Genomic DNA, 16055 nt, shown 5'->3' with positions numbered 1-16055 from the left:
GCTGAATTATTCAGACATTGGCTCTAATGCCCTGATGTCCCAAACTGGTGTTTCCCACTCCTGATGCAGCATTTCATAGCTGCACTAACAGGCAGGATTTTCTTAGAAATGGAATGCTATTAACATTGAGAACAAAACTGAAGTCACTGTGGCTCCTCTATTATAATTCCTCATTTAGTAATGGATACTAAAGTCTCTTTAGAGATATTCCACCAATCAAGGCTAGTTAGATGGTTTCCCTTAGAACCACATCAGAGGAAAGGAGGGAGCAAACAGCTACACTACAGACACCTACTAAAAAATGCTGACATTCTAGTTTTCAAGAGGATACTGGCTTTAAAGAAATACAACACACCAAAGAAAAAAAGCACACTCCAAGCAATTTTTATAAGCAGACTAAGGGGCATAGCATTCAGGCTCTTCAAATGAAAACATGAGGTCATTTCCCTAAATGATCACTGACGTATCTCAGTGTGCTGTAAAAAATCCCAAATGCAACACTGCAGATGTGAGCTGAGCAAATAATCTCAAAACTTCACCTTAAGATTTCTCTTACCACTTTACACTGATGATAATTTACATTAACTACTGTAACCTCTTCTCTTCATACAGTATTGGAAAAGAGGTTCATTAGCCAAGTAATAAATATGGATATTTCTGCAGATAACTGTTCTCCCTTTATTTTTACACGCACTTTCACAGAGGAAGAGACTGAAAATAGTACACTGATGCTGACTTAAAGACAGTAAGGTGTGAAATACTGGGGGAAATCCCTGTCTTTTCATTTTAAAGAGACTTGCAAAATTACACCCACCCAACCACTCAGAGAAGATTTGGAGATTTTGGAGATAAACCAGGTAGTACCTGTGACCTAAAGCCACAGTTAGCTACTGAAAGGCTGAGTAACACCTGCCCAGGGGCAGTGACTACAGGGGTCAATTGTCCACTCTGACACAAGAGGAGTCAGGCCCCTCTACCACTGGCCCTGAATTCTGAACAATGAAGAGCAGTGTGGTAACAGGCACTGGACAAATTTGAAGTCTCATGACCAAGAATCATTTATTTTTGCAGCAAACTCTGGGGTGATAAACAGACTGCACCTCAGAGCCTGTGCCCACTCTATTTCTAGATGTTTATATTAAGGAACTGCAAGTGCCTGCTGCTGTGCTCTGAGCTCCTTCAAGCAGCAGTGCTATGAAATTGTCTCGGTTCTTGTTAGCCCCACTGCTGCCCACAGGCACACAAGCAGCAACAACCAACACTGACAAGTCTGGGCAGTTCTCCTTCTGGTATTATTTGGGAAACCTCAAGCAGCAGCAAGTAACTGTCTGCATACAAACCCCAAAGAATCAGGAGTGCTTGCCTCACATTTGAGAAATTATATAGAAATCTAATTTCCATTTACACAAAAGCTCAGTTTTTACAGATTATAAAAATTCAAAGTTGCTATAAAACTGACATAGAATATTTCATTGCATTCTCCCCTTTCCTCAAAAACTTAATAATTTGCATTATTTTGACATCAGATTCCAGCAGGGGTCAAGAGCAAATTTACAGGCATTGTTACAGATGAATGTATTATGACTTTAGCTTAAATAGTCTTATACAGTTCAAATTTTAAACTGTGATTTAAAAACCCCTTCCATTTTAGTGGCAAGACTAAAAACATTTGTAAGATCTCATAATCAACTCCTGAAAATTAGAGCAGAGAACATTCCAGAAGCACTAGAGAATTTAGAAGTGTTTCTCCTCAGAAAGGATTACTACACTTATGATTTCCTTTTATAGCCTTAATAAGCTTCAGTCAGAAAACCAGAAAAAATACAGATACTCAAAAAGCAATTTAAATTATGGAAAAAAAAAAAAAAAAACCACCAAAAAGACCCACCAAAAAACCACTTAACAAAAAGGGCTTTATAAGGAAACTATTAACCATTCAAAGGATGCTCCCAAAAAAAAATTTAGCAGAGTTAATAAAGACACGTCAGTGCTGTAACTCTGACCTAAGACATGGCATATTTTTTTCTTCTCAAGTGATATCTTGATATTGATTTGAAAACAAGGTAATGAATCACTTATTTCTTTCGTAATAAAGTTTGTCAAGTCAAAGCCCTCAAAATAACCCATATGAAATGGTAAAGCAAACAGGGCAAAGGAATCTCAGCAGATGATCAGCAAAATACACTTCTAATTTCATTTGGTGCTAGTTCATTAGCTGTGCACTATGTCATGTTATGTTGCCCTCTAAGCAATACAAATTTCTCAGCCTGCCTTGTTAGAAAAGCTAAGAGCAGGAAGTGCAAAGGGACTAAACCCACTACAGCAAAAATAGAGTTAAAGAAAATGGTTTCAGTTTCCAGCTCTGAAAGAGGCCAGGCAAGAGATTAACTATTATGTCTTTAACTCAAAGAAACAAATCGAACATATTCCATTTTTTCAACAATTTCACTAATAATAAAACACTAACTGGGTAGGAAAATAATATAAATAATATGGTGTCAGGTAAATGCAATAGTCCATGGAGATCAAATGTCATTCAACAACAAAATCTATTCAATTATATACCTTTTCCTCAACAGGGCTGAATTACTAAAAACAAGTTAAAATGCTATTTTTAGCCTTAGAAGGCTATTTTCTAGACATTATAAGATGGCAGTTAGAGATAAAAATTGTAAGTATTCCAAAACGGAAGACAAAGGTTTGAGTTTTCTTTGTTTCATTCAGTATTTTGGGCTAAGTTCAGTAATATTCTGGAGGAAGACTGCCCTCCTGTGTTCAGCCACCACTGCAGGCTGGGCTGAGACAGCCCCTGCAGCTGGAATCACTTCAAGCTGGCGATTTTATTTATTTAATTTTTTTTTTTAAATAATCACATTACTGATTCAGAGAGTGAAATTAGCCCACCAAATGTTTGCACAGAAATACAAGGCTGGTGAACAGCAGGCCTGTTCCTAGTGCTCTCACAGAAGGTGGCAATGCCTGCTAGCTGGCATCAGGCCTAGAAAGCCATTCTGGGCCTTTAAAATGGCATTGCTGCTTGCAGCTGCTCTTTGCTCTTAACAGAGGCTGCTTATTAAAAGCTCCTAAATTGTTCAATGAAGTCCTAAAGGAAAAAAGTGCTTGTTAGACACCTTGTAATGAGGTTAGCTGTACTCATTCACACCAGTTCTTCATGCTACTGCAGTTCTATGGCACCTATCTTCAGAAAGGTACCAAAAAATCCAAAGGAATGAATCCATCATCACCCACATTTCCTGCACCACATTGTTCCCATGTCAAGAATCCTATGAGTGCTTTATAAATAAGTAAAACATGAAAGAACACTGTATGGGAAAACGAGCATTTTAGAAATGGAAACACCAAGGTACACAACAGTGTGTCATGTAGGAAGTCTGACAGTGAGCTGGCAACAGAAGGGACTTCCAGATTGCTGCTTCTAACAATGTCATTTGGTAAGTTAAAAAACCAAAATGCTCTTAATTTGGTAGAACTCTTGATATTCACATAGCTAACTGCATTTGAAAACATTCAGGAAATCATCTAGCCTCCTATGAGCCCTACACTAAAGCACTACAAATCTAGTGGCAAGGGAAAAGCTCTGCTTTTAACAGTATTCAACAAGACACAAAAAGCTCTTCAATAGTTGTATAGGCAGCTCTAAGAAAAATCTAGGTTTTGTACACTAGCAAACACAAGTCCATTGTGTCAGCTGTGGATAAAAAGCAGCACACAGATCAGTCATTTCAGATGCATGTCATTCTGAACTTGAGTGTGTGCATGCACAACATGCCTTCAGATAAACTCTACTCCAATTAACAAAAATGTATCACTGAATGATCCTTCAATGATTCATTCAGGAAAAACATGAGACTGAGTCAATTTAAAAAAATCCCACATTCATTTACACAAGTATCTAAACCAGTGTTTTCAAATGTGTGTTGTTTTTGTACATCAGCACTTGTTCACCTTTCTAAGAAATGATAATCAATATCTCAATGGCATGAGAATCCTAAGCCCTTAATCTGTGCATTACATGATCACAAAAAAACCACTGCCTCTTTTTTTTTTTTTTAAATACTTCTTTACACTACCTCCAACAACCCTTTTTTTGCAGAGAACAAAAAAGGTATTTTGTTTTCAATTATAGGATGGAAACAAGAAAAATTTTTTAAAAGGAGGGAGAAAAAAAGAAGCTATTATTCTGTGCATCTGGAGGGCATGCACTTGTTAAATCTTTACTTATGAGCCCAAATTACTTTTTCCTCACATACTGCCTCATGATTATTCCTTTGTCACTCTGGGGATCACTCAGTTCTTTTTATAGTCTTCAACCACAAGAATTTCACAACAATTGTTGCAAAGTGATGCTTTTCCTGTAATTGTACTTTTTCTTTGAGTGGTTCAAGCAAGTAAATAAAGTAAACAAATAAATAAATGTATTTATATACATAAAGGGAAGAGATTCTTACATGGGAACCAGCAAATCAACCATCCCATCTTCTTGTATTCCCTGTAATTCAGACTTATTAATAGTTAAAGACACTTACTGGTGTGAGAAAGAGTTTTAATTTAGACTAGTATTCTCAACATAGAAACACAATTGAAATTATTTAAAACTTGCATTTAATAATCTCCTTTGTGACGCTTTCAACACTGTTTCAATTTAAGTTACTGTTTTGCCTCCTGGTAAAGAAGGCACATTATTTTCCTTCATGGAAAGACCTAATAAGTGCTGCTTCCCCACAACTTTCATTAATAAAAAAAATGAAAAAGAAAAATTGTTTATGGTAGTGTTAATTCTTCTATTTATGTACCTGCATTATCAGTCTCTACTGATAATGCAGTCTCTATCAGCTTGTTCAACAATACCTAACACTACTTAGCAAACAGAAGGCCTTACATTAAACATCCAAACAAAATCAATTACTGTATTCTAACTAACCATTTCTAATTTTCCTTTTCAGAAGAGAAACCAAACACCAGCAAGGACAGCTATGATAATCAAATTAGAGAGCAGTGGATTTCAGGCTACAGCCAGGGCTGACCTCCTGTTAAATCCACCCCCTCTGGAGGGTCTGCATGGAGCAGGAACCTCCAGTGCCACTGATATTCCCAAGGGAAGTGTCCCAGCAGGAACCTAAGCTACTGTAACACTCACTAAACCAAAGAAGCTAAAACCTCTGGATAGCCAGATGATTGCCTACATCAAGCTCCTTCCTCTGATACATTTTTGCTGTAGGAAAGGAGGACAAGCCTTTAAGGAGCATGGGACAGTTAGAATAGCTTGCTATTTGCACAGATGATATTATGGAAACAAAGGCCAGCATTAGTGTCTCTAAGACAAACACACTATGCTTCATTGCCCTTTCTGCTTGGGGTGTTTTGCAATCTCAGATTTTTATCAATTAAAAGGAGAGTAGTATTTTAAGGAAATGTTAATATTACTCTCCTTTTAATTGAGCAGAAGGAATAAGGGATTACATCTTCCCATCTTCAGTAAAATGACCTCTGTATCAAGCTTTGTCTTTGATCACTAAACCTTTCCATAAGCCAGTATAAAGGATGAAAAGGACACTTAGACTAGAACCAAGCAGATCCTCCCGTGTAAGAAACAACAAATAAATAATAGCAAAAACCCCCAAACACCGATGAAAAAAAATCTGAAAAATCTATATCATGAGCTTAAAGTGGAAATAGGCAGTCATGATTAACTGTGTATTCCTTATGGCAATAACTTAATTATACAGGGTGAAACCACAGAGCTCTCAGAAAAGCTTCCTTAATTTACTGGATAATCCACAAGCAATTTCCTTATATGGCTGGAGAGAAATCACTGCTGTATGCACTAAAGCTGCAAGACAAATGGCCTTACAAACAGAAATCACTGTTGCTAACTGGAATAATAAAAGTCTTGCATCACCATTGTTACACATTCCTTTCATATAAATGCATTGCATATTCTTCTGAGTGTGAGAAATCATCACCAAATCATTTAACAGCTTACTGAATTGATGTAAATTAACAGTGCAGCCTTACAGGGAAATGGGAGAAATAAAGGAAAGGCATTTAGGATTTTTAGTCTAAAAAAAAACCTCTTTAAAATTAAATTATGTTTAAAAACCCAACATACAGACTTGAGCTTAGATGCTTCAGGTAAAAATGAAAACGTGCTTTGTTTGATCACTTTACAATGATGGGATGATAAAAGATGAAACACCAAATATAGTCTGGCTAAGATTGCCTGTGAATTCTGATCTTAAAATTCTAATGAATTCTTCTAAATATGACCATTTAGAACTCTTAGTACTCAAGCAAACTGCTTTTCTTTATGGAACAGTCAGACCTCACTGAAGAGCAGCCTTCAGTACTGGACTACCAACAAACTTTGGTAGAATCTGACAGTTACAAAAACCCTTCTTAAAATTTGGTCCAGCTCTTAACACTGAAGACATAACAAAATCCTTACAATGCATTTTTCTCTGCTGGAGGCAGCTCCAAGAGTATTTACTGTTTGCTATTCACAAAGATCACATTCTTTCATTTTTACTGTAAAATGTTTTGGGATGAGTTTCCCTATTTTTTTTCCAAACTCTTAATCCTTTTTTGAAGTAAACAGACCGTATATTTCATATATTTTCTCACACTCAACCACACTCATTCACTCTTTTTATACTGCAAATGGTCAACTAGAATCACACTACAGTAAGGTAAAATTCAGAATTTTAAAATATTAAGCTTCCAAATAAAAGCAGTTCACCAGCTGCTAATGTTCTGAATGCTAGACCCATGATTAAAGAGACAAAGCATGGTTAGATGCCTAAATTAAAGTATTTCAACCCTTACAGAGTACACATATTTTTCATTTACTGCATATATACACCATAAATTTCTAAAAATTAGGCAGTACTCATTCTAGAGCAAAGCAGCTCAGAATCTGGCACAAAAGAGCATAACTCAATGATTAGCTTGACTTTTACAACTTTGTCCATAGAGAAAGTGAAAAAATTGCCACAGCCATAAAAGAAGTAATTTTTAGCACCAGGGTTCAAACAGACCCATAAATAAAACTACATTCATCCACATCTCTAGTAAAGTCACATTAAAGAATTTCCACTGTTGGGAAAATATTATAAATAATCCTTGCAATCTATGAAATATGGAAATTCACTGCTGCCTTTGGCAATTCCTGGCAGCAATGCTTACCTGGCAATCATCCAGCCTGAAGATAACAGGCTAATGCAATCTGTACTTTTCTCCTATTCAAAGTGTACAGAAATCCCAATTTAATTAGACTGCCTTCCCTTTTTGCACATACAACATGCTTAGAAATATTAATGGATTTAAGGTTTCATATTTATTAATCACATTAAACCAACTTCAGTGTATTTTGGACAACATAAGGATTCAGGCTCTAGGAAATTAAATCCTAGTTCTTACCCAGAACATTTCCTGCAGGCACTTCCTCAAGATCTTCAAGCTCTCTTCCCATAAGTAAGTAGAGGTTCTCCAAAGTGCAGCACGTCATGTGAGGGACTGCTGGCAGATCATCAGTGGCAGAGCTCTGGGATGACAGCTACACAGAGCACAAAACCAGCATTTGGACATTCATCACTTAGCTCTGATAAAACCTTCTCCCACAAAACCTCCTTGCATTCCAAAGCTTAAAAATACAATCCAAAGCATTTTCATCTCAAAGCTCAAATGTTAGAAACCAACATACAGTCCCAAAAATCCACACTTGAGGCAAACACATGAATGTTACCAAGAAGATAAAAAATAATGCTTTCTTTGGCAAATTTTTGGTGTACGCTACTTCTACCTCACTTTTCATTATCACTGAAAACACAAATGTTTTGAAGTAAATTCAAAAGTAATGAACTTCTTTGATCAGAATCTCAAAACATTCAACACCAGTTTTTCCCAATACTATTGTGGACCTTCTCTTCCCTAAAAAAATTGCTTTTTCTTTCACATTTTTATTTTAAAATAAAATAAATACATACTGGATTTATGGTTAGCTAATACAACACTGTACTTAAAACTATTTTGGAAACGCTACAGTTTATAATGAGTTTACAGACACAATCAGCTATTAGCACAACTATCTAAATTACTTTGATACTTTTTGGAATTATTAACTTGAACTTTTTTCTTTTTTTTTTGAGTGAGACGTGTAAGAAGTTAAGTCATCAGTTTTTCAAAAGAATCCCAAGTTCCTGCAACAGTTCACAGTCAGGTCTTACCTTATGTAAAGACTCAGCAGGATCATATTTTGGTCCTAAAACAAAGATTTTTTGCCCTCTTTTCACCATGCCACTGAACACTCTGGCAAAAGCAATGAAATACTCCTTGTTGTCTGCTTCCTGTTTCACTGCCTTTGAGGTCACACTGTCTCCTTCACCAGGGAGCTGTTGCTCTTCACCTAAGCAGTCAGAAAAAATACATTAAGCATAAAAACACTTTCTGCCTCATCATCTGGAGGAATAAAAAAATTATATGTTATATTGTCACATGTGGCAATCACAGAATTGTTCCAGTTAAGACAGACCTTTAAGATCCTCAAGTCCAACCCAGCACTGCCAAGTCCACCACAAACCCATGTTCTTTAGTGTAGCATGTTTTAAATATCCCCAGGAACATGACTCACTGACTTCCCTGGGCAGCCCCTCCTAATGCTTTACACTTCTGGTCAAGAAATTTTTCCTCTAAACCTTCTCTGGCACAATCTAAGGACATTTCCTCTTGTCCTGCCACTTGTTACTTGGGAGAAAAGACCAACCCCCATAGCTGTTACCATAATCCAGTCCTGCTGTTCACACCCTGCTTTTGTACCAATTTTGGCGTTTACAGTGACTCAGTCTTTTAGCAGAGCATCTCCTTGAAGCATCAACTCCCTTCAATGACTCAAAGTACTGAGATCAAGCACATTCTCAGGCTAAGGAACATCAATCCATGGCACTATTTCACTGTTTATGACCTGTCAGCTTTCTTACAAATCCCTCCCCACTCTTGGTTCAGCTCCATGTATTGCACTTTAGACTGGATAATTCACAATGTGGATTTGTAAGATGCCCCTTGGCAACACTACTAAACATCTTCCTAGAAAATCAGGTATTCAGGTGCCACACACCTTTTGTATTTCCAGTGCTCTCAGTTACTTCAGGTGAATTTTCACTTGGGGTTTTTTCTGACAGCTCCTTCCCTTGACTTGCTGCCAGTTTTTCTGCATGCCTTCGTTTGGCAAGTTCCCGCCGATGAGCAAGTTCTTCTTGAGTTAATGGCCTACATTGTATTTTAAAACATCAGTATTTGGTAATGTCATTTATTTTAAAATAAATTCAATAACAGTAATTAGAATACTATATTTGACATAAGTAAAAACTCATGCAGAATGCCTTTTGTCCCCCAATACAATAATTTTAAGTCAGCTAAAATTAGCAAACTCTTCCTCTACCATATTTAGACTTTCCTTTTTCTTCCAAATGCAGAGATCAAATACTGTCATTTTTAATTACTCATGTTATCTTTATTACTTTAAGGTAATCTTTACAGCAAGTGCTCAAATGCAGAGAAGAGTCTTTGTTTATTAATGTTCCCTTTCATAAAGTGAATAAGCCCATTAAGGCAAAAGATTTAAAACAGAAAACAACAACAAAAAATAATTTTAATAGGCTAATGCATCCATCTACTCACTGGCACACCCTGCCTTAAAGCTAAGTGCTTCAAAGTATGATTTAGAGCAATAAATAATAAAAGATAAAGAATATTATCAACACTCTTACGTAAGGCAATATAAAGAGACTTGTTTGCCAATGCAAGCATTTCAAACAGCAAAGTGATCTTCATTACACACATATGAAATCTAACAGCATTGCCCAAAACTGTCCATTTGACGTTTAAATCCAGTCCTAAATAAAAATATGTTTGGTAATGTTATCTTCTATTTGATGATTTTAAAAACTGAAAATAAATTCAGACACTAGTCATCTTCTCTTTTCAGCTATTACTGTTTCCATTAATTTCCCATGCAAACGAGGGGAACCTAATCATTACAGATACTTCTATGAATAATCTATTCTGTTTACTAATTTCAGTATCAACAAATTCTCAAGTAATGTGCTGTTACGTGCCAACATTAAAAAATAATCTTTAGTGCTGTAACTTAAAAGCAGAAGAAATAATGAAGTTATGTAGACATAATTTTTTTAATGGAACCAGAATGCTGTCAATATTGGGTTTGTCTTTTTTTTTTCCCCAGTGGGAGCAATGAACATATATACTGCTTTCCAGCATTAAAAAATTTCCAAAATAAAAACCCATGTACTTTTAATATTATATTAGTATTCTTACTGAAAGTCTAACTCCAGAGAAGGAACAGAAGTTTTTCTACCACAAAAGATGCATTTCTGCAACACAACTGGAAAAACTAATCCCAAATCTTGGACCATGACTTCAGGTGAAGAAGGAGAACATAATCCCACAGCAAAACCTCAAGCTACATGATTTGTCCTGCATTTGCTCACATGGTGGAAACAAAACCAACAGTCCTTACTGTAATGATTGGTAAAGATTTTTTCAGTCAACTGCATCAAGCACACAGCATTAAAACAAAAAGTACCCTATTAGTAGCTTTAGCTTGGTGAGTAGCCTTGGACAAGTTACTTCCCCTCCTCAGCCTACACATTTAGAGGTCTAGATTTCCTGAACAGCAACAGCAGCAATGAATGATAAGGGGAAGAAAACCACAGGAAGTACTACTGCAGTAGAGTAATTTCTGTTTACAGAAAAACCATATAAATATGATCTCAACTAAAAAAAGGCACAAAAAAATGGACTCACTTTGCTATATCAACTATTGCTCACTTTGAAACCCTATTAACCACAGGTCAAAGGTTTTATGTGCAGTCAGTAGAAAGAGTTACTGGACACCTACTCTGCTCTTAACTGGATTAATTAGGGGCAGGAAGTCTTGAACAGATTACATGGCTGAGACCAACTCACTGCCAGTAAGGTTTTTATTTATATCATAATCAGGATGGTTTTCTGCATACACCTTGTGCAAGAGACTCAATTTAAAAAATGAGACACTTCATTAATCAAAATTCTTCATAGAACTTGAAGAAATCACAGTTGTAATGCTTATCTTGAACCCAAATGTTCAATTTGAAAGAGTAAGGAAACTATATAGAAGTTTAAAATCTCACTAAAAATTACCTAAGAGAGGCCCCCAGGATAAAATGCCAGCATTTGAAGCACAGACTTTTAGAACTCAGAATCTGGGACAGACATATTGAATGTTATGGAAAAGGAGAATGCAAGAAAATCACCACGTCAAACTTCTTAGCAACTTCGTTTTTTGGGTTTTTTTTTAAAGGAAAAAACTGTCTCTTGAACAGTCATGGCAGAATTAAGAATATGTATCTCTAAAATTTCAAATACTGTGGTATTTCTGCTTGGCTTGCTTATTTTACTGTTGAAGAGAGCGAGGCTTAACAATACAAAATGCAAAGCAGATGGTGGAGAAGAAAACTTTTTTATGATTTTTTTTTTCTTGAAGGCAGCTGTTCAAAGTTATTTAAAGGTTTGGAATGTCAGAAAAATTTCTAGAGGAGATAGATTGATAGGGAAAGTACAGATCAGACTGCCAAGGGTGACATAAACACAGTCTATATATGATGGCATAGTATACATACAGGGACTATGTATGCATTGCAACACATCTGATTGTCCAAAAATACCTGAGAGTAAAAGAAAAAAAGCTTCTTTGCTTTTTTTCACTTTATATGGTATTTTTCAATATCAGTATATTTAGGTGTTAAATAACCACACATATCAAAGGTACCCTAAGATTCTGAATGCACTGGTGTAAGTTGCAATATATATATCAACACACAATAATATTCTCATTTTGATGAAAAAGCAGATTGAGCACAGGTGGGACTTTTACTGCAGGTACAACATAGACTTCCATCCTGGTTTCTGTCAACATCAATTTCTATAAAATTAGTCACTCCCAGTAGTATCATTAAAAATTACAAAAAGATAATGTTGTCAAATAAATCCTTATATAGAATTGTAACACAATCAAGCAGAACACAGAACAAGATTAATGCACATCAAGCACTAGATCTGTAACAAAACCAGTTTCAAATTATACCCTGAATTATTCCACTTCTCCAGTTGGCAAAACCAATCAGAAGTAAAATCAGAAGTAAATTCTGAACAAAAGCTGCCCACACCAAAAGAAAGCTTGGTTCTTCTTCTTCTTCACCCCTTCCCCTTTTTTGTTACATTAGAAAGGAACAGCAGCCTCATAATACTGGCAGAGAGAAAAATGGCAACATGCAGTCACACAAAAATCAGAAAAGAAAAATTCTGTAGAAGAAAGAGAAAGAGAGATTCCCTGACTCCAGAGAAATGCCACAGCACCCAGACACGGGAGCCTGGCACAAGTAACGAAACGGAGCTGGCACAGAAGGGTGCCCACACCATCACCAACTCAACCTCAAACATGTGCTAAACAAATGCTATGGAAATAACAGTATGGGAAAGGGTATCACATCCATGCTATTCACATTTAATAGATTGCTGATTAAAGGCATTAGATTTCAGGTAATGTAAGCAAGCTCCTGCTGACTTCTCTGATTCCCACATTCCCCCAGGATAACACATTTAGTTCAAACTGAATGACAACTAAACTTCCTTATGCAATCAATCCTCTGAACATGACAGCTTTTCTACTCTTTCACATTATTAAAGACAGCCTTCAAAAATTCACTCAGAAAGAGTGAATAATCAGAACAAAACTGCCAAAGATAAATTTGTCTTTGATTACTGAAGTGTTATGTTTATGTTTTTAACCTCCAGACCGTTTTAAAAAGGAAACACCACAGTCAAAACATCAACTGCTTTCTGAAAGACTAATAGTACTGCCAACAAATGTCTGTGATACATCTCTCAGGCCATGAACAATGGTTTCCAAGCTCTGAGAATGCTTTCTCTCCATGCAGCTTTTTCCAGTTTAAACTGCATGAGCTCATGAACAGATGTTTGACTTCAAAAGGTGACGATGGAATAACTTCTGATAACATCTTTAAATCCATGTAATTAATAGAGAATCCTATTAATGACTCTGCTCTTCAGAATTAAGCTCTAGTGAAATCATTGGCTGCTGCTCTGCTCACCTGGCACTCAAAGAATCCTGTCAGCAGCATCCCTAAGGACAGCTTGGTCAAGTGCAGTTTGCTGTATTTCAGTACAGTGTGTGTCCAGTGGTCTCCCATATCCTTTAGAAGCTCATTAAGTTCTGAATTAAACTACTTAATGTCTGTGGAACAATTGCCATTCACAAACTAATGTACATCTACTCAGCTCATTTACTATCAGTTCTATTGCAATGAGACTGGTACACAATTCACAGTAGAAATAAATGTGTTAGCACAAAAGCAATAACTGAAAATTATCCAAATCACAACTTCCACAAAATTTCATACAATAGACTTACAGGACTCTTTCAACAGGGAATACTCAACTGTTTGTATTACATTATAGAGCAGATATCATTCATTCTGTGACAAGTAATGAACTAAGGTATCAATCCCAAGCTGTCACACGGCCTGGAAAAACACTCCAGACTGATAGAGAGACCTCTGATTTATCTGACATGCTGAATGTGCAAAAAACAAAAAAGAAACTTGAAGCAGAACTCTTCCAAAATATTACAAGCTTTACTCACTTAAGCTCACCATTACACAAACTATAGTATGTCCAGAGATTCCAATTTCAACCATTATTCTGTATTTCTTTCTTGGATCAGTTGCCAAGGTCTTAGCCACACTCAAATGTATACTATTACTGAAATCTATTTCATGATAACCCTAACAGGGCTTTTAATTTTCGAAAAGCATTTATTAGTAATGCAACTGGATGCCAAATTCAGATGCTAACCTGCAAATCTGACAGCCCATTCAGATGATACATGTCCTATGAATTTGCAGCGCACAAACTACAATTTAGAACAAAATGCTAATGAAAACAAAAGATGATGGGTTCTGATCACACTGAAGCTGCTACAAGTCATATTGCCTTAAACAAAGAAATTAATTTACTTGCAAGAAGATATTAATTTCTTACGGAGCTTGGAGCTTTATACAGGTTCTCATTTTGATCAATGTCATTTCAGCTGAAGATCTGGCAAAAATCACAGGATTTTTTTCCCACTACACTTTTTATAATACATTAGAAAGAATATAAATGAAGCACACTACAATCTGTTTGTTTAAGAGATGCTAACAAGCTGTACCACAAAACAAAGAAACAACTATCACTGTAATTTCATGCAGAATTGTATGGAGAAGTGTCTTTCAGGGTGACCCTAAGAAAAAAAACAGTCCTGATTTCAAGCTGACTGAGAAGAAAGAACCACCTTTCATATTATCTGGAGGAAAATAATGGAGGTATTATAGGTTTTATACCTCCCAGGCAGTAATGAAATATAATTTTAGTGCACTAGCTTATCTGTTCAATAGACTTTTCTTTATTACCACTGGAAAGTAGAAATTGAATTTCTTCAGTACACTTTATTTATTTACATTATTCAGGATTATAAGATGGACTTGAGGTAACATAAAAGGTTTGCTTCCTATTGCTCATGTGGCATTACATCACTGCAAGATTTACACATAAAGCTTTACTAAGTAGATGATTTCGTCATAACAAACATATGATATTCATTTTATATTTTAATTATATTCATTTTATATTTTCATTTACATTTATATATTCAGTTTATATTTTCTAAACATTTTACATTAAACAGCCCTAGCAATTAGTTGGAAGCAATTCAATTAACTACTAAATATTTCTCTTTTACACTGGGTTATATGAAGACAGAACTCTGAATCTCAAAAAAGCAAACTGGTACATTTATATACCCTCTACCTAAATGCCAAGCTTGGCTTTTATTCCTACACCTACACTCGAGCATTCTGTCTTAGACTGGGGTTCAAAGTCACACACCAGTAGAAAACAGAGAAAGAAACAGCATATGCTGAATGAACACCTCCTATTGCACACAGAAATACTCTAGAATAAATAAGCACAGGCATCATCAAATAACCATTACATGAAGCAAGTGGAGGAGGGGCCCTAAATCTATTAATCTTCTCTGCCCAACCAACAATTTACATTTTTGCCTGACTTGGTGGGAATTAGCAAATAATTTCAGAAGATCAGACAGAAGAAACAGGAAGACAAAACACTTGCAATTCTCGTTTCTTTACAAAACTTGGTAAAAATTAATGACATAGTAGTACCATACAAAAAGTCAATTTACAAATCTTTCCAAGGAAAGATAAATATAAGCTGACAACCTGCTTTAACTTGACAACTAACAATTTTACCATGTATTCTGCTATTTAAACAGCAAACACAAAATCATACCAGCTTTAGTATAGAATCTATTCATTTTCAAGTGACCTTCAAGGAGGTACTAGTTGCCAACAGCAGTCTCAAAGGAGGTTGTTTTAATTAAAAATCCATCCTTTGTTATCGTTTACTGTACACCCTGGACTTAGAAGAGCTTTTTACTTTTCCAACTTATGCTTAATAAGTATTACAAGCAGATGGCAGAAATAAGGCAAGCTATCAAAAAGGACAAAGTCAGCTGGAGTCTTCCAACAAAGTTACAAAAAGGTAACCTTTTTTACCCAAAACTGCCTCACAAAAGGAAAAAAGAGAGACTAGCATAGATCTACATTTTTTTCCCTCTGCAAGTAGGAGATAAATCTTGCAAAAAAAAAATCTGAAGAACACTGAGATTTTTTTACATGCTTTAACATGCTTAAAATCCTTCCCCACTCTCAAGGGATGCAAATAACCTTAGGTGAGGGCAGCATTCAAACATCAAGATACATAAGAGCACAGCTATGGCTCTTCAAAATTAACATGTAAGTGAAATACACAACATGGATTAATGTTCTTCAATAGGAAAATGTGAAGCAATTGGTAATAGACATAGTGTAGATATTCCCTGTTTCTCCCCATGTTCAGACATT

The 16055-nt window shown here is 35.9% G+C and overlaps 1 protein-coding gene across 2 annotated transcripts in view; it reads right to left on the bottom strand.

Moving 5' to 3' along the window:
- Positions 1–16055, bottom strand: part of EFL1 (elongation factor like GTPase 1) — a 60757-nt gene that overhangs the window by 33850 nt on the left and 10852 nt on the right. For both annotated transcript variants that reach the window (XM_084213783.1, XM_084213784.1), the window contains exons 13-15: positions 9131–9282; positions 8244–8422; positions 7438–7573 (exon numbers count right to left, since the gene is read on the bottom strand). In XM_084213783.1, the coding sequence (XP_084069909.1) occupies positions 7438–7573; positions 8244–8422; positions 9131–9282 (467 nt within the window). The remainder of the gene's footprint in view (positions 1–7437; positions 7574–8243; positions 8423–9130; positions 9283–16055) is intronic.

Source organism: Fringilla coelebs, assembly GCF_963513975.1.
Source record: "Fringilla coelebs genome assembly, chromosome: 12".
Classification (NCBI taxonomy): Eukaryota; Metazoa; Chordata; class Aves; order Passeriformes; family Fringillidae; genus Fringilla; species Fringilla coelebs.
The sequence above is the reverse complement of the archived record's forward strand: the minus strand, read 5'-3'. Positions and strand labels throughout refer to the sequence as shown.